Source organism: Camelina sativa, chromosome 8 (genome assembly GCF_030686135.1).
Source record: "Camelina sativa cultivar CO46 ecotype springtype chromosome 8, ASM3068613v1".
NCBI classification, from domain to species: domain Eukaryota; kingdom Viridiplantae; phylum Streptophyta; class Magnoliopsida; order Brassicales; family Brassicaceae; genus Camelina; species Camelina sativa.
This window is the reverse complement of record NC_141887.1, coordinates 29,575,646-29,599,166: the sequence shown is the minus strand read 5'-3', so window position 1 is coordinate 29,599,166 and position 23,521 is coordinate 29,575,646. Positions and strand designations below refer to the sequence as shown.

Here is a 23,521-nt window from a genome sequence, read left to right as displayed (position 1 = left end):
CATATTTACGAAATTACCTTCGCTTTATGACAGATGGGTATAGGGTGTTACGGTAAATTGTTTAAGACGAGACGAGACCAGCCTGTCTTAAACTCCAAACCAAAAGAGATTTAATTAGTATGATTTTATTTGAGATTTAAAAAAAAAATTAAAATAAAAAATTAGAGGAAATGTTTTACTTTGTCCAAAGTCGTCTCTTTTTTTCTCTCTCTCTCTCTCTCTAAAAAAATGTGTGGGTGAATCCACCGTTCAAAGAGCGTGACGATGAAGAAAGAGAAGAAGCCGACCCGTCGTTCAAATCTCTGTCATCATCGTTCGTTCCTCAACATTAACCCCAACCCTGCGTTTAGGGTTTTACCTTCTTCTATTCGATTTCTTCATTCCTCGATTCGATTCGATTCACGACATGTCTCTTCCTGATTCTCTCGCTTCGTCTTCTTCTCCTCCTCCTCCTGTGACCCGCGAAGAGACCGGGTATCACCGCTTTGAACACGCACACGATAGTGGTTTTGATCATCGTGATCGACCACCATGGAATCGTTCCGAGTACGATTACCGCCATGGGAGCATTGTTGCATCTGAGAACGTGAGGGATAGTTCGACTTCTTCCGAAGACCCTTGGTCTTGCGTTGTCGTCGTTGCTACCTTCTGTATCTTCGGTGAGATTCTAATTTTCAATCTATGCTTGCCTTGTGTGAATGTTTTTTTTTTGTTGATGATTATTTGTGTTTGTCATTGAATTTGAATTCAGTGTCGATGACTTTGATTCTGGGACTTTACGGCACCACGACCGTATGGTTGGGACCAAACGCTTCGTTCCTTATCAAGCCAACTTCAGTGTTCGTCCAAAATGTTATTGTATGTTTCTCTCCTCTCATGCATTAGGATCCCACCATTGTCGTCGAACTTTCCTGATATCGTGTTTCTTTCTCAAGGTGGAAGAATTAGGGAACAAGGGATCAGGTTTGATACTCTATGGATTGAACCAAGCCCCACAGCTTGATGTTCCGGCTAAATGGTCTGAACTTCACTATCTAGCCGTGCCAAATGATTCTTACAAGGTCATTAAGCTCTCTCTCTCTTTCTCTTTACCTCTGCTATCTAGAAATGGCTATGCAACGGGCACTGATACCTTTTTGTTTTGCTACTCTTTTCAGTATTGGATACAGTATTTGAACAAGGGGTCACGCTTAAAAGTTTCATACAATGTTGAATCTGTGGGTTCTTCCCTCTACCTTGTCATAGCCCAAGGTATGCTTGAGACGAATCCTTTTTTTTAATATTTTTTACTTCAGTAAGTTAGATGGATGCTCTTATATTCTTTTTGTTGGTTACTTTAAGTTAGCGTCACAATAGTTTATTGGCAAAGTCGTGTGTTTGGTGATGTTTTGGGATCCACTAAGAGTCTAAGACAGCTATTAATGAATTGTCTACTTCGTAATCATTCTTATCACTACCTTTGGTGCATTGGCTACTGTAGTTTGTTCCTTCCCCTGATTTGATATTTGAGATTTCGTGATGTATTCTGGTCTTTATTGGCTGTCAATAAGAAATAGTTGTTTAGTAATTCAGCTTTTTTATGCATTCATAATCGAAGGTGTGGATGGGCTCTCTGAGTGGGTACAGGACCCTACACGTCCAGACACCACATTATCATGGCATATAATCTCTGGTAAGCAATCACGACTTTTAACATGATAGGTTTTAATTCGTAATATTCATGAGCTCACTCACACTCTACCTATTTTATTTTTGACAGATAGTGGTTACATTGAGCAGGACATAACTAAGTCGTCGAGCTATTACGTTGCAGTAGGCAACGTATACCTGAATGAAGTGAAGGTAAAAGCTGAAGCAACTTATAATGATATATGTTAAATTTATAGGGTAAATTTGTGAAACAAGAGCCTCAATTGTTAGTTTTACTGCAGTATTTTGCCCCTTTCTAATCCGGAGTAGCTCTCTTTTTGTCATAATATTCTCACACAATATCTATGTTCAGGCGACGATTGACATTCAAGTCGAGGGGATATTGTATGATACTACAAATGCTTATTACAATTGCTCTTTCCCTAATGACAAGTGCACTCTAAGTGTTCCATTATTTGGAACTAATGCTGCGATACTAACATCACCAGGTCCAAAGCTGGTATGTCTCGTCTTTCTATTTCACTCTTCCTTACCAAACGAGTTCATAGAGCAATACAAAATAGTTCACATTTTTTATGTATATTCGAGAAGAAATATTACGACCTGAATTCAACTCTCTTCTTGTTGTTCAGAACAATTCTAAGAATGAGTTCTGTGCAAAGCTCTCATATGAACCAAGGTGGATTGCATACTTAGTTTGCATGGGTAATGCTCTTTCTGTTAATCTTTTGAGTGAGTCATAGTAACCGATGTTTTCGTTAAGACTTCTTTTATAAAATTTTGCTTTTCTCCTGGGATTTTTTTTTTTAATTACAGGTGTAGTGACAGCACTCTTGTTAATTGTCTCGGGTCTTTTCAATAAACGACAACCAGTCTCCGAAGACGAAGCTGTTGATGAAAATGATGATGTAGCTCCTCTAATTCCGGGCAAAGACGACGATAACTCGAGCTGGTGCTCGTCCTACAGTTCTATCTTGACAAGTACTGAGGAACTGGAAGGCGCACATGGTGAAGGCCACAGTAGTACAAGATATCTCTGTGCGATTTGCTATGATGCGCCTAGAGACTGTTTCTTCCTCTCTTGTGGTCACTGCGTTGCTTGCTTCCAGTGCGGGACACGGTAATAAATAACTCATTCCTTCCATTTTTGGGATAAAACATGACTTCGTTTAAACAATATTAGGATATGATCTTTTTTGTTTGGTTTTAAAATCGGTCTGGGTTAACATTAATGATGACTTTTAAAAAATTGGATGTAATACGCAGGATAGCTGAAACATCAGGTTTTTGCCCTGTATGTCGTAGGAAGATCAGGAAGGTAAAGAAGATCTTCAATGTCTAACACACAACAATGCACGTTGCTTGCTGTTGTTGGTTTCCTCGCATTACCGTATCTGTTGTATAGATGTAAAGACAAGTGTGGGATGGAGAAAAGCCATAAGAGTGCTTGTTTCTGTGTACGATGTATGGATTCCGGAGTTTTTCTCGGCTTGGTTGTACTTGTAACCATATATCATCGAACCCGGTTCATCCGAAATAATATTTTTCTGATTCCATAACTTCAGCGTCATTTCTTTTTTATAGTTAAATGATGATGATGGACAGGATGGGTAACAAACAACATACAGTATATATAGATGCGAATATTGACCCAAAGAAAAGTAAAAAAAACACTCATGATGCTCTCTTTCTCATATGAGAATTACTCCAAAATTTTGATAGGTAATCAGTCCTTTCAAAAATATAACTACTAATTTTCTTAACAAAAAGATGAAAAACATTTCCATTTTTATATATCGAAATTATCTATATATTTCCAAAAACACAGTATAAATCATGTAAAAATATTTGTTTTCCGATATTTAGCATCATAGATTCATAATATAAACAGCTAGGTTTCCAGCTAGGAAGGAGGAGGGCACTGGGCACAGCGCAATAATGGGGAGATTATTTCACAAGCCCGCATACAGCCCCTTTGCTGAACCACCTCCACCATTTCGTACCTGTTTTCAAATTAGAAAAGAGATAAGAATTGATCATATTCCCTGTTTTTGTCGCAGTGTTAAGAAGGTTATTATTTTCTATTTGTCATCCCTGCATACCTTATTGCAATTGAAGTTTCCGTGTCTTGGTTTATTGATTGATTCTTACGAGTTTTCTATATATATATATATATATATATAACAGGAGGAATATGTATCGCCTGATGTTGCTAAGTCTTCAAGGTATCACCAATTCATTTTTTTTTATCGAGTAAATAGTAATAGGGTTGTTTTAGCTTATATATATATGGGATCAATTGTTGTTGTTGTTGTTGTTCATACGTGTTAGTATATATATATTTTTTTTCACCTGAATCAGCTTAGCTAAGCAGCTTCAAACAACAACTCTATGGCAATGTAGAGATGACAACCTAGAATACTTTTTGTACCATTCCAAAATATCCTTCTTCGTGAATCGTGATCAGCATAAGTTCGTTCTTTCTCTTTGGCGTAGAAATCAAATATGTAACTGAATAAAACAGTGATAAGTTAGTGACTTCAAACATTTTCATGCATTTGATTTCACAATTTTAACTATCTATGGCAAGTAAACTCTAGACTACTATCTACAAGAAATATTGCAAATCAGTTTGATGAATTCACTACCTTTATGGAACAGTCTGCTCCCATATACAGATCCCTTTTTAATTGTTAATCTATGGAACTAAACTCTAAACAATTTGTTCAATGAAATACAATTGGGAGATTTTTATAAATACACCAAATCTTATAAGAAATTTGAAAACTACACTTAATATTATAGTTATTTGAAAACTAGACATTTTATAATGAAATTCATTGGACAGAAATACCTTTATTATTAAACAATTTTAGTAATTAAATAAAAATAAGAAAAATTTAATTTATATTTAAAAATAATTAAGCTTTAAAAATAAATTACTTTTAAAAAATGGTTAAATTCGAAATAAATTATTTCCCACTGTCATTTGACAACATCGAAATTACACCAATTTTGTAATCTTGAAAAGTCTCATCACACAAACTTTCTTGTAAATATAGAAGTAAATGAAATGATGTAGACAAATTTACAAACAAATTCATGAACTTATTATATAAACAAACTTACCAAGCACATCCCAAAGAGTTTCACAAACTTACCAAGCACATCCCAAAGAGTTTCACAATGCAAATATCAAGACCGGCGGCTCCTTGTAGCAAACAAGTTTTTCATTGAACAAAATAACCAAGCTCCTCTTGTGTCCTGGAGGCAAAATAGATTTGAAAGCTAAGTAACAAATTAGCTTAAGATAACTTCTCACTTATAATGGAGACAAAGAGATTTAGCATTGACATTTCCCTAGGTTCTTTGACTTTTCCAAGACCAATTGGAAAGTAGACCTACAAAACAACGTATTCACAAGCATAAAACACAATAATCTATTTGAACCAATTGGAAAGTAGCCAAGTATCTATTAGTACCTTTGTTAGAGAATTAGTTTCAAACATATTCTCCACCTTCACATCAACTCTATGTTTGGCAAGATGAACTATTCTTCCTCTCTCTCTCAAATTCTCGAGGAGTGGTGATATTTGCAGACTATGAAAACCATTAGAGATACTCATCGTTTCGTTTTTTAGAATATCACCAAAAAATATACCCTTGATGAATATCTGCCAAGAAGCCACTCAATCAAAGTAATCAAAGGAATGCTATTCGAAAATGAAAAATAAAATGTCACATGCAAATACCTGAGATCACAAATCAGGAATGAAGCTTGCTAAATCGTCAAAAGAAATTGATTTCAGCGCTTCCAACATGTTTCTATTTGAGTGGCTACTTTGTGAAACGATTTGCATGAGAAGCCGTTCAGAATGGTCAGAAATTACAAAATGAAGTTTGTGTATCTCTTATAAAAAAGTTAAAGTGGCAATTAAACTTAAACCTGAGTCAATGGCACTAATCTCTCTTTTCATGGAGGAGATGTTCAGAAGAGGTGCAATAAATATTTGTGAAAATCTGAAAATGAGAAGAAGAAAAAATTGTAACAATGGAAAACAAATAGCACAATATAAAAAAAAATGATCTGATTGTGATATATATAACCTACATTGCCATGGCAACTTCAAGGTGGTGAGGATCGACTTTTATTTCGTAAATAGTATGCTCCAGTTCAGTTCTCTCGTTTGAATAACCTCCATGATTACTCAAGAAAGCTTCAAACTACAAGAAACGAAAAACAAACTTAGGACGACAATTGAAATTACATAGATATATTGCCTTATACTAAACAAAAACAAAGGACAAACTTATGACCACAACTAGAAATGATTGAAATTATACAAATATCTCTTAGAATCGGTTTGCAATATGAAAGATTTTTATAACAAAGCTCCCCTAATTGATGAGAAAAAAGAGATTACACAAACTGCTCTATGAACAAGGAACAGCAAAGCTAACGATTTGATAACAAAAAGTGTACAAAACAATTATTTTCTGATTGCAAATAATTGATATATAATATAAAGTATATTCGTATTTCGTTTTATTTTAAACGGTGTACAACAGAGTGACATGTGTCAAGTGGTGAATGGTGAAGACACATAATTTACATTGTTCCCAAGCGCACTATATCTTTCTTTCCGATTGGGGCACTCACCGGGTACGGAATTTTGATTTCTAGCAAACAAATCACGACCCCCACCGTGCTCTCTCTCGCATCGCCTTCTGCTCCTCCCTCCGGCCATTTGTCTCTTCTGCGAGCAAGTTCGTTTCTCTCTTCTCTATCCCCATCTTTGTTTTTTTTGTTCATCATCACGATCTCCTGCTCATGTTCGTTGCACTGATCTATCAATTCCGATTACAAAATTCGCCTGACATGTTTGATAATTTTTTTCTAGATCGTCTTCGAGGAATCTGCGTGCTAGGTTTTCTACGCCTTCTTCTTCCCCTAATTCCAGATCTGTAAGTTACCCTGGCACCGTAGCGGTTTCTGTTTGATAACCTTTTTTGATATGATCATCGTTTTCACTTGAATCTTTTCAATTTCTGCAATTCGTCTGATTAGATTCTAGTATCGTTGAATCAATCGCTCTTCTCGCTCTGTGGGCAGTCTATTTGTTTTCGATTGAACAACCTAGGGTTTATACGTTTGATTCCGTAACTAGTATCTCTAGTCGACTTCAAATCCATAGAATGACTCCAAACATTGATTTTCGCCAAAACTGATGCCAGAGTTTTGGATCTCTATGCGATCCTAAGTTTGTAACACTAATGTTTCTACTTTTAATCGTCTAATTCCTGAATTTCAACATTGTTTCTTGCCTATTGACAGCGAAAGGTAGAAGCAGCTGAATCCGGGAATCATGATGTCCTTCGAAATGAATGACCGAAAAAGTACGTCTACATTGTGATTTCTAGAAATAATCCGTTGTCATGTTACTTAGTTATACTTATTACGTTATTGAGTGAGTAGATCATCCGATGTCATGTTATTGTTGGGGAATCCATTTATTTTCCTGTATATTATCATCAGGGTGCAAAGTTATTCCTACTGAACTTGGTTATACTTTATGTGATTTGAAACAGAAATCGGGTTAGGGCTCACAGGATTTGGAGTATTTTTCTCGTTTTTGGGAGTAGTCTTTGTGTTTGATAAGGGATTACTTGCCATGGGAAACGTAAGTACCTCAGATTTCTTTGTTTTCTAATGCTTTGACCACTATTCTTGCATAGTACAAAACTAAGAGTGAGAGAGCTTGTTTCTTTTCATGTTTTCTCAGATTCTTTTCATCTCGGGTGTTAGTCTAACCATTGGCTTCAAGTCTACCATGCAGTTTTTCATGAAACGTCAAAATTATAAGGTCTAGTTGCTTTTGCCATCTTTCTGTATCTTGTCAATATCTCTGGATCCGTCTCAGATATATCTTTACATATTTATCCTTATACGCATGTTCATTTGGCTTTACATATTCTCCACTCAGGGAACTATTTCTTTTGGCGTCGGTTTCTTTTTTGTTGTCATTGGGTGGCCAATCCTTGGAATGATGTTGGAGACCTATGGCTTTTTCGTACTCTTCAGGTCCTTTTGCTATTTTTCTTCTTCTTTACTGATATAGCTTGTGGGAATGTAAACAGATACTAAAACCGTTTTGTATTTCAGTGGCTTCTGGCCAACCTTGGCAGTTTTTGCTCAGAAGATACCAGTTCTCGGTTGGATCATTCAGCAACCATATATTAGATCGGTATGTGTCCAATTCAGAATTCACTAATAATTGTCTTTGCATGAGACTCGTAGACTTCCACTACCACATGCTGTTACTCAATGTTATCAATAACAATTTATCCATGTGAACTGCTCAAAACCTGGTGAGATAGATGTATTACTCTGATCCACATACAGAAACAGAACTCATGTGATTCCCAGTTTGGCTATCCAAATTACAATGGATCATTCTCTCATTGTGTCTGATGATCTTGAGTTTCTAGGCCTAGTGTTTTGTCAGTCTTGAGTTTCTAGGCCTAGTGTTTTGTCAGTCTTGAGTTTCTAGGTCTAGTGTTTTGTCAGTTTGCCTTAACTTTATTATTAACTCTGTTGCATATTCTGCCAGTTGTTGGCTAATGCGATCGATTGACTGGTTTTTGTTTATGTAATGTGTAGTTCTTTGACAAGTACCGTGGCAAGCGTGTGCCGGTTTAGTATCCTAGCGCCCGGGTAGAGAGACGATTCACTACTGAGCTAGATGCAGCTGAACAGGCGATTAAAGTTTTTGGAAGAAGAAGTTGGTGGTGTGGTTGTCTGACTTCTGTAGAAAACTATAAAACCATAGGAGAAAGAAATTAGGATGGAGCAGAACGTACAATTTGAAGCTGTTTGTCTATGTACTTAAAGAGAAAACTCAGTGACTTAATGCTCTTGATGGGGTTTGTAAACGTTTTTTGGTCCCTTTTTTTTTAATTTGACAAATGGTTTGGCCAAATCTGATTTTGGCAATACGTCGTCGCTTGTTTTTGGCATACATATAAAAGTGATTAGCGGTTCCGGTTTAATGTGTAATTCTAATGTGGTTCGGTTTAAGTGGCCAATTTGGAAGATGCCCAGTTTTTATGTACCGTTGCGATAATCGATGTTTTGTTAAATCGTCTACAGACGTGGCACTTGCTTAGTGGTCACACTCTCTCATTTGTTTTCCCCCGAAAAGAAAAAGAGAAGCTACCATCTTTTCACTAGCCGTTGGGGCTGAAATTGAATCATCATCAATTCATCATCCTCATCGCCCTTTTTTTTTTTTTTTTTTTCTTTTACCCTAATTTATCCCCAACTAGCTTTTCTCGAATTTTGTTATCTGATTGGTACAGATCTCCGGTGAAGTAAAAAAACACTGGAGGGAGATGAAGTCATCGAGAATGAAGTTTGCAAAGAAATTAAAATCGTTTAGAGCCGGCGAGTATCTGAATCAGGATCGGATTCTTCAGGTGCTTTCTGCTGCAGAAGATGGGATCTCTGAGTTTCTTCCAAAGATATCTAACCCCATTCCTCAGATAACAGCCGCCGGTTCTATCTGGAGAACCCCTCAGAAGCCTGGAGATCAAATCGCAAACGTAAAGGAGGAACTTGTGGAAAACGAGAGAGAAGAAGCTTCTAGAAGTGTCGTCGGCGACAAGGAGAACGTCCGGCCTCCGGTAAACCAGATTCCGAGAGTTCCGTGTGATCAGAAAGAGAGCAAATCGGAAGTTTCTAACGGATCTCATAAAGCTATTGGATCTGGGTTTAGAAGACCTGATTTGAATTCGAGCACACTTTTCGATCCGAAGCTGTTAGAAGCGTTTGAATTAGCAGCAGTGGGCTTTAAGAAGATAGACGATTTCTCCAGAATCGATGATGAAGAAAACCATATCCCCTTTCCCGTTGAAGAGGAAATCGAAAAAGACGAGAATACCCTTCCTCCGGTGATCCGCGTCGAAGAGGATAGACGGAAAGAAGAAAATGTCAACGCCCTTCAGATAGTCAACGCGACCGCGGAAGGAGTGAACGGAGAAGACGGCGATGCCGTTATCGATCCGTTGTTGGAATTTGAGGAGCGGTGTCCTCCGGGAGGAGAGGAATCAGTTGTTTTCTACACGACGACTCTCCGGGGAATCAGAAAAACGTTCGACGACTGCAACATGATCCGATTTCTGCTGGATAGTTTTAAGGTTAAGTACTACGAGAGAGATGTGTCGATGCATAGAGAGTATAGAGAAGAGCTCCGACGAATCTCAGCGGCGGAGGAAACAGAGGTTCTGCCTCCGGTTCTGTTCGTTAAAGGAAGATGCATCAGAGGAGCTCAGAGGGTATTGGGTCTGCACGAGCAAGGTATGTTTAAGGTTCTGTTTGAGGGCGTTCCAATCACCGGAAATGAACGTTGCCTGCGATGCGATGGGTTTAGGTTTCTGATGTGTGAGGGATGCAGAGGTAGCCGCCGGATTATCTCCGGAGATGGATCAAGGACTCAGTGTTTGATATGCAATGAGAATGGTTTGGTTGTGTGCGTTGATTGCTGCTCCTAATTTGACCAATTTGTTTTTTTTTTTTTGTGTTGTATATATATTTATTACTCAAAATCAGTGTTCGAAAAAGCGTTTTAGGCGTTCGCCTCCGCCCCGTCTAGGCGCTAGGCGCTATAGCACCGCATAGACGACCGCTTTGACCGCCTAAAATTGTAGTATCATCATTATAGTGTATTTTTAAAATTTTAATTGCACAAACTTAAAATTTATAAGGTTTATTTCTATAAATATAATTATAAATGTTTAATATATTATTTAAAATAAATTGAAATAATATTTTTACCTATTTTTTGTTTTTGATTTAACATTTTTATTATTCTTATAAATATTTTGTATAATTATGTATATAATATCAGATATATATTACTTTATAGTATAAACGATTAAACCGTCTAAAACCGTCTAGATTGCGATTAGGCGTTTTAGGCGCTAGGCGTTGGATTACCACCTAGTTAACGCCTAGCGCTTTCTTGAGCATTGCTCAAAATTTATTTATTAATATTTTTTCAAAGTGCTGTAACGATTTCTTTATACGGAAAATAAATATGGTCATTCGTTATCTACCATATATGGTTGTTTCCAAACAAATAATCTCACAAAGATTTCGAATTATAGACACGAATTGCTCATATAGCATTTTGTTAGTGTTTATAAAAACTATAGGATGTTTATAACAAACCGGTTTTAGTAGCAGCATGTCTTAAACCTCCACGAAAGATTGTTATCCTTAATTGACAAAAACTACAATTATTTGAGAATCGAACTTCCTATTTGACTAAATAATCGATCATCCACTTATCACTAATTCTATGAATAGTTAAGTTATACTGAATAAATTTTGGACTTTTATATGTGAATGTTACACTAAACAGTCAAAGTAGTCAAGAAGACCAAGTTGGAAGTGTATTGGGCCGCCTGGGTCGACTGATTTGAGTGGAAAAATCCCACTGATTGCAAACGAGAGGCGGGCCTTCCTTTTCAACCAAAGCCGCCTATTTTACTTTTATCATCACAAACTGCTTGCTAAAGGATTTTAATTTCTTTCTTTTTCGAGTCTTTTTTGTTTTTTCTAGAAATACTTTAGCTATAAAACCTAACCTACAACAATTGCATAACGATTGGCTATGGATAATGGATTGATTATGATGATAAAGAAAAACAAAATTTGTTTTTAAGAAGGAAAAAAGATGCTTTACATAATTAATGATTTTTATAAGCATGCAATTCATTTTTCTGCAAAATTTTTTATTTGTTAAAACATTTGGAATAGACTTCCATAACCGGCTTATTACTTATCTTATTATGTAAAATTCATCGCCATGTATAAAGTCCATTAGCCATAATCTATTCAGTTTAAGTTTAAACTTTGCCTTTTACTATATAATGTGCTTGTTTTGTTGTATGAGTGAATTAGAATAAAAAAGAGAGAAACACCAAAACTCTTTCTTACTTTTACAACATTATTTCCTTTTTCTCTTTGTCTTTTATGGAAACAATTAATGCGGACTAGAGCGACAGTCGCGGATTCTACGAGGTCCAGTTACATTTCTTGGTGTCAGAAGATATTTTTTCCAAATTTTACATAAAAATTAATTGTGGAAAACGTTTAAAAAACTTTGTTACTTTTTGGTTGTTACGATTTGGTTGTTACTTGTACTTTTATAAAACTTTGTTACTATTGGTCAGCATTTTTTCGCTGATTTTAACAATGCATTTTACGTAACACTTTGATAAAAAAAAAAAAAAATCAAGTTTGAGACGACTCTCTCAATTTAGTTTTAGCTAAAACCTTAAAATGCAGTCCACTAAAATTATTAAAATCGTGTTTTTAATTCAATCCCACAGTTCCCAATGAAAATTTCAATATTTATTATTATAATTATTAAAATAAAAGAAGAAAAAAAAACATCTATTTTTATTTTGAGGGCTTTTATTTTTTAATTAAGGGACACACCGCCACAAACTCTTTCACTATAAAGCCGATCTAATAAGATAGACGAGGACCGGCCATAAATCGCCTCACCACCTATCACAAATCTTTCTTCTTCCATTTTCTTCTCCACACAAAAAAAAAAAAAAAAAAATCAATTCAATCCAATCTCCTCCGATAATGGAAGGAACCGGCGTTGTTGCGGTGTACGGTAACGGTGCTATAACGGAGGCTAAGAAATCCCCCTTCTCCGTCAAGGTCGGTCTGGCTCAGATGCTCCGTGGTGGTGTTATCATGGATGTCGTCAACGCCGAGCAAGCTCGTATCGCCGAGGAAGCTGGTGCTTGCGCCGTCATGGCTTTGGAGCGTGTTCCCGCTGACATCCGTGCTCAAGGAGGCGTTGCTCGGATGAGCGATCCTCAGATGATTAAAGATATCAAACAGGCCGTTACGATTCCGGTCATGGCTAAGGCCAGGATTGGTCATTTCGTTGAAGCTCAGATCCTTGAAGCTATTGGAATCGATTACATCGATGAGAGCGAGGTTTTGACTCTCGCCGACGAAGATCATCACATCAACAAGCATAATTTCCGGATCCCTTTCGTTTGCGGCTGTAGGAATCTCGGCGAGGCTTTGAGGAGGATCCGTGAAGGTGCCGCCATGATTAGGACCAAAGGTGAGGCTGGGACTGGTAACATTATTGAAGCTGTTAGGCATGTCAGGTCCGTTATGGGTGACATTAGGGTTTTGAGGAACATGGATGACGATGAGGTTTTCACCTTCGCTAAGAAATTAGCCGCTCCTTACGATCTCGTGATGCAGACCAAACAGCTTGGTCGTCTTCCCGTTGTTCAATTCGCCGCCGGTGGTGTCGCTACTCCGGCTGATGCTGCTCTCATGATGCAGCTTGGATGTGACGGTGTCTTTGTTGGTTCTGGTATCTTCAAGAGTGGTGACCCGGCGCGTCGTGCACGTGCCATTGTTCAGGCTGTGACTCATTACAGTGACCCTGAGATGCTTGTGGAGGTCAGCTGTGGCCTTGGTGAAGCTATGGTTGGGATCAATCTCAACGATGAGAAGGTTGAGAGGTTCGCTAATCGCTCCGAGTGATTAGAGAGAATGAAACAAAAAAAAAAAGGGTAAAATTCCAGACGAAATGGTTTGCGACCATTTTGCAGTAATCTCTTTGAAAAGAAGAAGAAGATGATATTTGTTGTTGGTAGTTTGTATCCTTTGTGTTTCCCTTATATCTCTTTGGTAGTGTTTTGTTATTGTAATCCATCTGCAAGAAACAAGTTTGTCAGTTATAATAATGTACTACTCACTCTCTTGATCAGTTGATTTTTGAAAATGATTATATTCTTCGATCCATTGATGATGATATGTTGAGCTTGTTGCTCAATTAGGTGTGGATGCTAGTATTAGATTTCAGACAACCTATTAGTATTAGGTTGATTACAAAGGATGGAACTTGATTGATTTGGTAATGAGATCTTGCTCGTACACTGGTACTGAGCTCTGCAACTGTTTCAGTATTGTATTCGAGAACCAAGAACTGCTGTCATTCACATAGCTTTTAGTTCTTATGTCAATGTGTGGTGTGAGACATAGTTATAAGCCTATCATTAGAGGAAGATAAATCTGATTTAGGTTGTCTTCGTTGTTAGAGAGTAAGAATCATCGATTTCATGATTTGTGCATTATGAGTTATGGGTTCGTTGCATTCTGAATTGGTGTTTTGAGGAATGTTATGTTAATGTGGTTGGTAAAAGAGAGATAGAGTCCATGCGAATCTTCTTCTAGCGTTGAGTGTCCATTGGTCTCTTCTCACTATGGGATTTCAGATCTCACGCGCACGGTAATGAGCATACGGAATCCATGGAGCTCTTGACTTCAAGACCTATTGAAAGTTTTACTTTTACAAAACACCATGATCTATCTATATTCGAGTATATATGTATATATATATATATATATATATATCCCTTCACTTAGCCACTAGGCTCTTTTTTGGCTTTAGTTTCGAAACTGAACAAACCGGGTCCTAATCTCCAAAAGTGCTTTTCATTTCAACCTGTGAAGTCCTTGTTGCAATTTGATGCACGCCACTCGCATTTTGTCCGAATCCGAGAAGAGAAGACTCCAATAGGACCACAAAACACGGATAAAAATTCTTTCGTCATTTAAATATATCAATCGAAATAGGCCCACATCGGCCCATTCTTATTCCCAAATGGCTTCTTTAATCAATTCATCAACTAACGGGACTTATCAATTACGAGGGACCATAGTGTAATTTCTTTCATTTGTCCAAACGACGCCGTGTATACGATTTACTAGTGTCTTTTAGGAAAGACCTCGAAAATGGAAATCAGTTCAATTTGTTCGTATCAGAAATAAAACGAATCTCCCCCATTCGTCCTCCTTCTCTCAAAAACCCTATGCCCTTTATAGAATAAGAGGAAGAAGAAGAAGAAGAGACATGCGTATCTCTGGGCACTTAGTGTATAATTAATATCGATTGTTTGGAAACCGGTGATGGTTGGAATCATGGCTTCGTATTCAAGAGAAAGGCTTGAAGGTCTCGCGAGTTCCGCCAAATCAGCCACGGAATTGCCTCCGAAGCTGCAACGCTTACGCAATTTGCGCCGGGATTTGCAAAAGGACGAGTCCGTTTTTCCCATCGAGTTGCTTCCTCACCTTTTCGATCTTCTCTCCGATCAATTCGGTGCTGTTCGCAAGTTTGTCGCCGAGTAAGCTCCGCTATTGTAGTTTGTAACCCTTTTCCCTGATTAGTTCATATATATATATATATATATATTTTTTTTTTTTTTCAATTTCTGGTGATTCCAATGCTAAAGTTTCTGAAATATTTCGGATTTGTTTTGTAAAATACACACATATAAATGAATTTCCAGAATTTTTTTTTATATCTCGGATGATGAAATTGTTGATTCTTATTGGTCTTTGTAACTCGCGTCTCTCTCTCTCTCTTTATAATCAATTTACACAGTCACCGTATTGATGACGCATAGTATCTTGCCTTCGTATAGTTACTTGCTGTTGTTGTTAATCCTGGACAACATCTCACTTCAGGGAGTGATTATAACTGATGGTTTAGTGTCTGTCTTACTCTCATTGGCTAGCTGAAAGATTCGGTTACGACTAGTATAATCGAGGACGTGCTCCTCTCTTTGAACTAGGGAATTGACATAACTGCTGAACCTCTGATGCTATTTCAAATGCAGGATACTTGGTGAGATTGGATTGAAATATGTTGAATTATTACCCGAAATAGTGCCCCTTTTAATTAAGTCTCTTGAAGATGAGACACCAGCTGTAGCGAGGCAGGTCATTGCTTGCGTAGCTGATTTATTCCGTTCCACCCTCGAAAGAGTGGCAGTTCAGGTTGTTTTCTTGTTTTTTTCTAGGTTTTAGTATTTGTGACCTGTTCGTTCTGCATTTGCTATGTAGTTCTGATTTGCTTATTGCTCTTTGGCTTCCAGGGTTTGCATTCTAGTGAGCTGAATGATCTTCTTGAATCTTCGTGGACATGGATGATTAAGGTTAAGGATGAAATATGCTCAGTGGCTTTCAAGGTGGGAATTAATGCTTACTCTGATTCCTCGATTTGTTATCTTTCTTATCTGATTGTTTTTTTTTTTTTTCTTTTTCTTGTGACTTGTATATTAGCAAGGAAACAGCGGTGTTAAATTATGCGCTATGAAATTTGTGGAAGCGCTTATTCTTTTGTATACACCTCATGAAGGTAAATATTTATGGATCTATCTGCTCGATTACTTGAAACTATATATTTGTTGTTCCATTAGTATCTTATTGGAAACTAGTTGCTTATACAATCTAGTTACCTTTCCTGAAGGAAGTGAAGCAGATTTTAATATAACTATCCTTCGTGGGGGACATCCTGTTTTGAATATCGGAGACTTGTCAATTGAGGCCAGCCAGAAATTGGGTCTACTGCTTGATCAGCTTCGGCACCCTGCAGCCAAATCTCTAAATAGCTCGACGATTATTGTTCTCATTAATAGGTGAGTTGTTTTTTAAGTGCATCAATATACGCACATTATTGTTCTCTAGATAGCTCGACGATTATTGTTTTTTAATTTGGTATTACTTCATGAATATTCAGCTTTTTATGTTCCTCTCTATTACTTTCTTTTTGGCTCATTTTTGTCTAGAAAATGTTTAATGTGATCATGAATTAAAAAAACTTAGATTTGAGACTGAAGAGCATCCAATCTAGGATGAAATTCCTGTGATTATAAGAACGGGGTAAATGTAAAAACATGCTCTCACACACAGTTACTAATATTTATGGGGAAACTGTCTTTGGTAATCTACTGGTATCTTTCATCATAGACTGTGTAGATGGGGATCCTAACTTGTCTTATGGTTCATGATTCACTGTTTACGTTGATTCTTTTTCGTATACAGTCTTTCATCAGTTGCAAAGAAACGTCCTGCATATTGTGGACGCATTCTACCCGTTCTACTTAGCTTGGATCCCCTAAGCTTTCTCAAAGGAGTGCATGCTGCAGCAGCAAATCTTGCGTTGAAGACTGTATTTCTCTCTTACTTGAAATGTACACATCCCGCTGCTGCACCGGTATTATTTTGTTTTAATTACCTCCAAGGATTTAATTTCTGTTATTTTCTATCCATTTATAATTGATTATTTTCGTCATGCTGAGCTGGTATACATTGTCACTGCAACTAAACAACCATTGTCCCATGCTTTGTATTTGATCTTCCCAAAATTTTGCGGTAGATTGTTAGTTTATGTACTCGTATGTAGTGAATTATGTGTATTATGCTGATCTTTCTTACTTGCTATCCTATCATTATTAATCAACTAATAGTGGTATAACCATTCTTATAAATTTTGTGGTGTATTTCTATGGAGTTGATTTTCATAGTAAACTTGCAACTATTTAGATCTCTATGCTGTCATTTTTCTCTAGTGGAAGGATCGCTTGATCGGTGCTCTTAAGGAGATAGAAGGTGGAGGTCGGGCAGGGAAAGCTAAAGATCTTTTTAACAAGAATAACGGAAGCATTCAGGACAAAGACAGTGCAGAGGATACCAAGGTAGCTTGTTCTTCTTTCTATTCATAGTTTCATCTGCATATTTATCATTGTGTGTGCATGTGTCTCTCCGGTTATTTTGGCTTATGTATATTGGATGCAGAAATTGAAATTCAAGAACTATTAATTACAGGTATCAGTGGATGAGAAACCTCTGTGTGCTAGTTCTGATGTTGCGGAAAGTAATTTTGGTAGGAAAAGATCTGGATCGGAATACAATATTGATCTAAATGGAGATGCTTTGAATGGAAAACGTGCAAGAATAACCCCTTCTGTGTCAGAAGAATCTACCGACGGATTAAATGTTAATGGTGGTGGCTCTCTACCTCAGGTTGCCGGACCAAGTAATAGCAGAGCAGTGCGTGATATTGATCCTGTTCAGCAACTAGTTGATGTGTTTGGAACCTTGGTTGCTCAGGGTGAAAAAGCAATTGGATCGTTGGAGATTCTTATTAAGGGTATTGCTGCGGATTTACTTACTGATATTGTGATGGCTAATATGCATAATATTCAACCAAATGGTTCTTCTTATGCTGATGGCACCAATGAGTTGGTGATGAATATGTGTATAGTTGGTAGTGATGCACAAATTAGATATCCCCCATCATTTGTAGCGGATGTCCTTTCACTGTCAACTGCATTCCCACCAATTGCTGCCCTGATAAATCCTTGCATACCGAAAACGGAAAATGTATGGGTGCTCTTTGCTCGATTACGTATTTCTATCTGTTATATATATTGCTCAATTATGCTCCTTGTTTTGCCTTCTTGTCTTTAAGATTGTATTGTACACTAAAATCTCACCGATAACAGGAGGATGAAGAAGTCTTTGCCGTTCATGTGGACCAGCAGATGTTTTCAGCTGAAGATGCAGTTCTTGCCACTGGCTTATTACCTTCTTCTGATGTCTCTTTTCCAGAAAATGAAGAGGACAGTACTGTGTTTCCACCAGACGTGCATTATATAGGGAATATAGAAAGTGGAATACCTGGATTGGACTCTTCTGCTCAACTTGATTTATCAGGAGCCCGTGTTACTTCTGTATTGAATTCTATGAATGTGGAGGCTGCAACCAAGAATCAAAATGCGAGTGGAAAACTTCTTGTCGATGTAATTCCTTCAATGTCTGTGGATAAGTCTGAGGAATTTAGTCCAAAGGCGGCTGCCACAGGTTCTACTAGCTTGGTTTTGTCAACTGCAACTTCAGTTGCTTCTGCGCCTCACTTTGTCCTGCCTAAGATATCAGCACCTGTTGTCGACCTTTCTGATGAGGAGAAAGACAGTTTGCAGAAGCTGGTGTTTTTGCGCATTGTTGAAGCATATAAGCAAATATCAATGTCTGGTGGTTCACAACTCCGTTTTTCTCTTCTTGCTCATTTGGGAGTTGAGGTCAATTTCTAATCTATACTTTTTTACATTTTAGCGTTCCAAGGGGACGTGCCTCTTCTAGCTCTCTCTTCTTATGATTTATTACTCGTCTATTTTATGATAATTCTTTTAAAAAATAACATAATAGCCTCTGCATGATTCTTGCCTCGCTTGCCTCTACTCTAAGAGCCTGGTTTGTGGTAGAAAGAGGATATGTCTAGTGCTTACTGATTGTTATGCTTGATTTCGATGGCTGTTTATACTCTCTCCTGTTTTATACCTATTAAATGCATCCTAGTTGGCAAGATGACAGTTTGAGTAAATTCTATCTCTCAGTAATTGATCGTCACATTTTCTTTTTTTATATTTTTCTCTTTCGCAGTTTCCTTCAGAGTTAGACCCTTGGAAAATATTACAGGAGCATGTCCTGTCGGATTATTTGAATCATGAGGTGAGAATTTGTTTAATCCTGTGTATTCGTGATACATGCTTACTGTGTTTTGGTAGCATTAAAAAGCCCAATTATGGTGGTGAAAATCCTTTGCTAGAGATAGTGATTTTAGTTTCTGATTTACTCTTTTTATCCTGGTATATGTTCTAATCTAGATGGGCTCTTGTACTGGCTCGACTATAGAATTTCCTAGTCTTCTGTTGGATGACATTCTTAATTGAACAAAAGTCATTCGTCTGACTACCTTCTCTTATGTTTTCAGGGACATGAGCTGACCGTGCGGGTTCTTTACAGACTATACGGGGAGGCAGAAGCAGAACAAGATTTCTTCTCGTCAACTACTGCTGCGTCTGCATATGAAAGTTTCTTGCTGACTGTGGTAAGCATTCATTTTTGTTTGTATCTTAGTCAACTTTTTGCTAGGGAATTTTCTCAGAAAACATTTTTACCTTTTAGGCTGAAGCACTTAGAGACTCTTTTCCACCGTCTGACAAATCTTTAAGTAAATTGCTTGGAGATTCTCCACATCTGCCAAAATCAGTTCTGAAGTTGTTGGAATCGTTTTGCTGTCCTGGAAGTGGTGAAGAAGTTGAAAAGGATTTACAGAATGGAGACCGTGTGACTCAAGGTCTCAGTACTGTTTGGAGCCTTATTTTAATGAGACCTGGAATCCGAAGTGATTGCCTGAAGATTGCATTGCAGGTTCTTTCTATCTCACCGCTTTCCGAATTCCCTCTTCTTTGGTTCAGCTTTAATTTTCCTCTTTCACATTTCAGTGCATTATTTAATTTTGGCTTTGTGCTTGTGGTTCTTTCTCTTTCCTTTTTCTGACCTTTCTTGTCATTTTCTCTTATCAGCAATTGACATTTTTAAGGCTGTAATTTTCTTATTTTTGTTTATGGGGCTCTCACTAAATTTTCATCTTTTTGTTTTCTTGTAAAAGAGTGCTGTTCATCACTTGGAAGAAATTCGCATGAAAGCAATCCGCCTGGTTTGTTTCTGTTAAACCTGTGATTCAATGTATCCAGCTGCTGATGTGTTACCACTTCAATAATTGTGGGTCATTTTTACAGGTCGCAAACAAGCTCTATTCTTTATCATTCATTACGCAACAGATTGAAGAATTTGCAAAGGAGAGGCTGTTTTCCGTCGCAAGTTGCATTTCTTCAGAGAGAGGAGATGCTGAAACACGGATGGATGATTGTAATAAGGTGCTCCCTTGTACCAAAATAATTTATTTTTGGAGTTCTATATACATTTATATTTTCTTTATGTACTAATGAACACTGCATAAGAAATATTTGACCATAATTTTATTTTATTTTCTCTTTTAGAAGGATATTGATCTGAAAAGTCCACCAAATAAACCACAGCCCGTTATTAGTGGCATGGAGACGCCCTCCGAAGCAACATCAGCTACTTCAATTACTGAAGCTCAACGCTGCCTGTCACTCTATTTTGCTCTCTGTACAAAGGTCTTGTAAATTTATACCATTCTTAGAGTAATGACTAAGCTAGCTTTTCAAGTTTGTGGTAAAATTTTGCTAAAACTTTAGATTTCTATGTGTCTTTGATTTGCAGAAGCACTCCCTTTTTGTTCATGTGTTCAGCATTTACAAGAATGCATTAGATCCTGTTAAGCAGGTAAGACTGGAGCCCAGTGTTAAGAAGTTCTATAATATCAGTGAATTTTCTTCTCCGGTGTTTATTCTCACTTTTTATCTTGTGTAGGCTATTCATCTTCAAATCCCAATACTAGTTCGTACTATGGGCTCATCCTCTGAGCTTCTTAAAATTATAGCAGACCCACCCAGTGGGAGTGAGAACCTTCTAATGCAGGTTTTCATTATTCTTGACTTTCTTTTATATAAACAGATTAAAAAGCCTCATATAGTTGTGTGTACTTTTACTATTTCCTTACTGTTCCTCCTTGATGACAGGTTCTTCAAACCCTCACTGAGGGGCCCACGCCTTCTTCAGAATTGATACTTACTATAAGAAAGTTGTTTGATACAAGAATAAAGGTAAAGACAACGAAATGTTCATTGATAACTCTTTAATAGCAAAACTGTAAGCTAATTCTTCTCTAATTTTTCTTTGGTTTTGAACTTTTGATGGGACTACAGGATGTAGAAATTCTTTTCCCAATTTTGCCGTTCCTGCCAAGAGACGATGTAAATCTTCTTTCCTACCTTTTCCCCCCTTCTATTGACGCATTGGGGTATAGTTGTCATATTTTTCTAAGCTTGTAACTTGTCTATCGATCAGGTTCTACGCATTTTTCCACATATGGTGAATCTTCCTATGGAGAAATTCCAAGTTGCACTTTCTCGTGTGCTGCAGGTATCATATTCATTCTTACGTCTGGCTTTTGAGTGAAGTTTGATATGCTCACTCTGGAATTTGGTTCTTAGGGATCATCTCAGTCTGGCCCAGTGCTTTCTCCATCTGAAGTTTTAATTGCTATCCATAGCATTGACCCAGCAAGAGATGGAATACCTCTTAAACAGGTATATCTCGACCATTTACTTATTAACATACAGCAAACAAAGAATATAAGCTTTGATGAACAATTAGGAAATCTCCGCCAGCTGTTTTACCATCAACACCGAGGTTACTTCCCTAAATCGTATGTCTTAATTAATGTTCTTATCAGGTCACAGATGCATGCAATACCTGTTTTGCACAGAGGCAGACATTCACTCAACAGGTTTTAGCCGGCGTTCTGAATCAACTGGTATATAACAGTCTCTATCTTACCGAGTTTTTTTTCTCGTTCTGGACATTTATTCTTATTGGCAAACTTTTGGCAGGTCCAGCAAATTCCACTGCCAATGTTATTCATGCGTACAGTTTTACAAGCTATCGGTGCTTTTCCAGCTCTGGTAACAAACTTATCACTTCTCTTTCTGCTGTCCCAGTTTTATTTTCACTGAATAATCTCTTTAACTTGATATTCTAATAGTCGGACTTCATCTTGGAGATCCTTTCTCGTCTCGTTAGCAAACAGGTCAGTAATGTTCTTGAAATGTTATACTTCCATTCTTATGATTGACTGTGTGTTGAAAATAAAACTGTGGTTCTCTCTATATGAATGCCTCAGATATGGAAATATCCGAAACTGTGGGTGGGGTTTTTGAAATGTGCACAGACAACACAGCCTCAATCATACAAGGTCTTACTACAGGTGCGATTATAATTAATATATTCCACAATGGTTAAATACCTATACTAGTCTTTCGAAAAGCGTTGTTAAAACTGTGTGATCCTTGTCTTGGCTTTTCACTGAAATTCCTTTTGTTCAGCTTCCTCCACCTCAACTGGGAAATGCATTGACTAAAATCCCAGCATTAAGAGCTCCACTAACCGCACATGCCAGCCAGCCAGAGATTCAGTCTTCACTTCCAAGGTGACCTTTCCTCTTTCAAGCTTCCAGGAATTCATTTCTGAACAATCTGACTTGAGCTATTTGAAATCCATTTGCCGCTGAGCACAATGATATGAAACTATTTTGTTGGTAGGTCTACATTGTCTGCTCTTGGACTTGTCCCTGATTCTCAAGGAACACAAACCAGCCATGTGCAAGCGAATGAGACACAAACGAGTCAGGAACAGCAGCAACAGCAAGCAAGCGAGTCACAGCAAACGAGCCAGTCGGAGCAAGTTTCTGTACCGTTGAGTCCCTCCAAAACAGATCACCAGGAACCCAGTCAGGTAATTGGCAGTCAGTCTCAAAGCAGTCCCGGAGGTACGGGGCTGTCTGAAATGAGTCAGTCTCAGAACAGTCCCATAGGTACGCGCCGGTCTGAGATGAGTCAGTGTCAGAGCAGTCCTGTAGGTGCGGGCCTGTCTGAGATGAGTCAGTCACAAAGCAGTCCAGTTGGGACTGGGCAGTCTGAAATGGGTCAGAGTCCTCAAGTGTCGGACTCGAGTGCTCCAGCACCAACGAGCCATACTCGAACATCAGACTCTCGAGCGTCAAGCCAGACACAGCGAGATGATGATGAAAAGATAGACGACACAGCAACCTCGGAGAACGAGGTGACAAAAAGTGAGAAATCAAAGGACTCTTCAGAAGAAGAGTAAGTGTATCATTCTGTGACAGAGATCTTAATTGGGATAATCTCGACATGAGAGAGAAGAAGAGATTCTTAGAAAATTTAGGTTGCTTCTACTTCTCTCTCTCTCTCTCTCTCTCTCTCTCTCTCTCTGTGTCAGAGAAGAAAAGTGATTGATTGAAAGCGTAGATGAAGAAGGGTGGGAGATCTTCTTCGTTGCATGTATTGTAGCAATTTTTTATATATATATATTTTACGAAAATGAATTTTGTAGATTAAAATTAGAAATTTCGATATAAATCGTGTCATTAGCGATTGTATTGTTTGTCTCATACATATTTTATATAGCATTCGTCTTTGAAATAATAGACTTCAATAAAAGTTTGCTTTCTTTCTTAAAATTTTCTTA

At 37.6% G+C, this 23,521-nt stretch overlaps 5 protein-coding genes and 1 pseudogene across 6 annotated transcripts; 5 read left to right on the top strand and 1 right to left on the bottom strand.

Moving 5' to 3' along the window:
- Nucleotides 1-96: 96 nt before the first annotated feature.
- On the top strand, nt 97-3,209 carry LOC104708994 (E3 ubiquitin-protein ligase APD2). Its single transcript, XM_010425653.3, has 10 exons — nt 97-659; nt 752-858; nt 936-1,061; nt 1,158-1,251; nt 1,598-1,672; nt 1,760-1,842; nt 2,003-2,149; nt 2,283-2,355; nt 2,467-2,770; nt 2,917-3,209. The coding sequence occupies exons 1-10, from the start codon at nt 407-409 to the stop codon at nt 2,990-2,992; spliced, it is 1,338 nt and encodes a 445-aa protein (XP_010423955.2). The 5' UTR covers nt 97-406; the 3' UTR covers nt 2,993-3,209.
- An 817-nt stretch (nt 3,210-4,026) lies between these two features.
- On the bottom strand, nt 4,027-5,276 carry LOC109125992 (nardilysin-like; annotated as a pseudogene).
- A 1,009-nt stretch (nt 5,277-6,285) lies between these two features.
- On the top strand, nt 6,286-8,700 carry LOC104708993 (vesicle transport protein GOT1). The gene is made up of 8 exons (XM_010425652.3): nt 6,286-6,417; nt 6,552-6,615; nt 6,986-7,047; nt 7,240-7,331; nt 7,434-7,514; nt 7,635-7,732; nt 7,814-7,895; nt 8,312-8,700. Exons 3-8 carry the CDS (start codon nt 7,017-7,019, stop codon nt 8,348-8,350), a joined length of 423 nt encoding a protein of 140 aa, XP_010423954.2. The 5' UTR covers nt 6,286-6,417; nt 6,552-6,615; nt 6,986-7,016; the 3' UTR covers nt 8,351-8,700.
- A 142-nt stretch (nt 8,701-8,842) lies between these two features.
- On the top strand, nt 8,843-10,409 carry LOC104708992 (uncharacterized). The gene has a single exon (XM_010425651.3). The coding sequence runs from the start codon at nt 9,043-9,045 to the stop codon at nt 10,198-10,200; it is 1,158 nt and encodes a 385-aa protein (XP_010423953.1). The 5' UTR covers nt 8,843-9,042; the 3' UTR covers nt 10,201-10,409.
- Nucleotides 10,410-11,901: 1,492 nt separating this feature from the next.
- Nucleotides 11,902-13,481, top strand: LOC104708991 (pyridoxal 5'-phosphate synthase subunit PDX1.3). Its single transcript, XM_010425650.3, has one exon. The coding sequence runs from the start codon at nt 12,311-12,313 to the stop codon at nt 13,238-13,240; it is 930 nt and encodes a 309-aa protein (XP_010423952.1). The 5' UTR covers nt 11,902-12,310; the 3' UTR covers nt 13,241-13,481.
- Nucleotides 13,482-14,421: 940 nt separating this feature from the next.
- Nucleotides 14,422-23,513, top strand: LOC104708990 (uncharacterized). 2 transcript variants are annotated; one of them, XM_087461466.1, is made up of 27 exons: nt 14,422-14,883; nt 15,379-15,538; nt 15,637-15,729; nt 15,824-15,899; nt 16,011-16,179; nt 16,586-16,757; nt 17,113-17,238; nt 17,369-17,926; nt 18,049-18,624; nt 18,986-19,054; nt 19,317-19,433; nt 19,511-19,756; nt 19,998-20,045; nt 20,128-20,265; nt 20,392-20,529; nt 20,636-20,698; nt 20,786-20,893; nt 20,995-21,078; nt 21,181-21,228; nt 21,323-21,397; nt 21,469-21,564; nt 21,711-21,791; nt 21,868-21,939; nt 22,020-22,064; nt 22,158-22,241; nt 22,360-22,463; nt 22,576-23,513. In XM_087461466.1, exons 1-27 carry the CDS (start codon nt 14,669-14,671, stop codon nt 23,138-23,140), a joined length of 4,326 nt encoding a protein of 1,441 aa, XP_087317592.1. In that variant the 5' UTR covers nt 14,422-14,668; the 3' UTR covers nt 23,141-23,513. The 2 variants fall into 2 exon arrangements, with proteins under 2 accessions (XP_087317592.1, XP_087317591.1); XM_087461465.1 differs by having other exon boundaries at nt 20,389-20,529.
- Nucleotides 23,514-23,521: the final 8 nt, after the last annotated feature.

Excerpts from the sequence above, each read along its gene's own strand:
- LOC104708994 (XM_010425653.3), top strand. The coding sequence starts at position 407 with ATGTCTCTTCCTGATTCTCTCGCTTCGTCTTCTTCTCCTCCTCCTCCT. Across the intron at positions 1,252-1,597 it reads CTACCTTGTCATAGCCCAAG|GTGTGGATGGGCTCTCTGAG; the intron begins GTATGCTTGAGA and ends TCATAATCGAAG. Across the intron at positions 1,673-1,759 it reads ATCATGGCATATAATCTCTG|ATAGTGGTTACATTGAGCAG; the intron begins GTAAGCAATCAC and ends TATTTTTGACAG.
- LOC104708993 (XM_010425652.3), top strand. The coding sequence starts at position 7,017 with ATGATGTCCTTCGAAATGAATGACCGAAAAA. Across the intron at positions 7,048-7,239 it reads CGAAATGAATGACCGAAAAA|AAATCGGGTTAGGGCTCACA; the intron begins GTACGTCTACAT and ends GATTTGAAACAG. Across the intron at positions 7,896-8,311 it reads AGCAACCATATATTAGATCG|TTCTTTGACAAGTACCGTGG; the intron begins GTATGTGTCCAA and ends TGTAATGTGTAG.
- LOC104708992 (XM_010425651.3), top strand. The coding sequence starts at position 9,043 with ATGAAGTCATCGAGAATGAAGTTTGCAAAGAAATTAAAATCGTTTAGA.
- LOC104708991 (XM_010425650.3), top strand. The coding sequence starts at position 12,311 with ATGGAAGGAACCGGCGTTGTTGCGGTGTACGGTAACGGTGCTATAACG.
- LOC104708990 (XM_087461465.1), top strand. The coding sequence starts at position 14,669 with ATGGTTGGAATCATGGCTTCGTATTCAAGAGAAAGGCTTGAAGGTCTC. Across the intron at positions 15,539-15,636 it reads TCGAAAGAGTGGCAGTTCAG|GGTTTGCATTCTAGTGAGCT; the intron begins GTTGTTTTCTTG and ends TTTGGCTTCCAG. Across the intron at positions 21,565-21,710 it reads ATGGAATACCTCTTAAACAG|GTCACAGATGCATGCAATAC; the intron begins GTATATCTCGAC and ends TGTTCTTATCAG.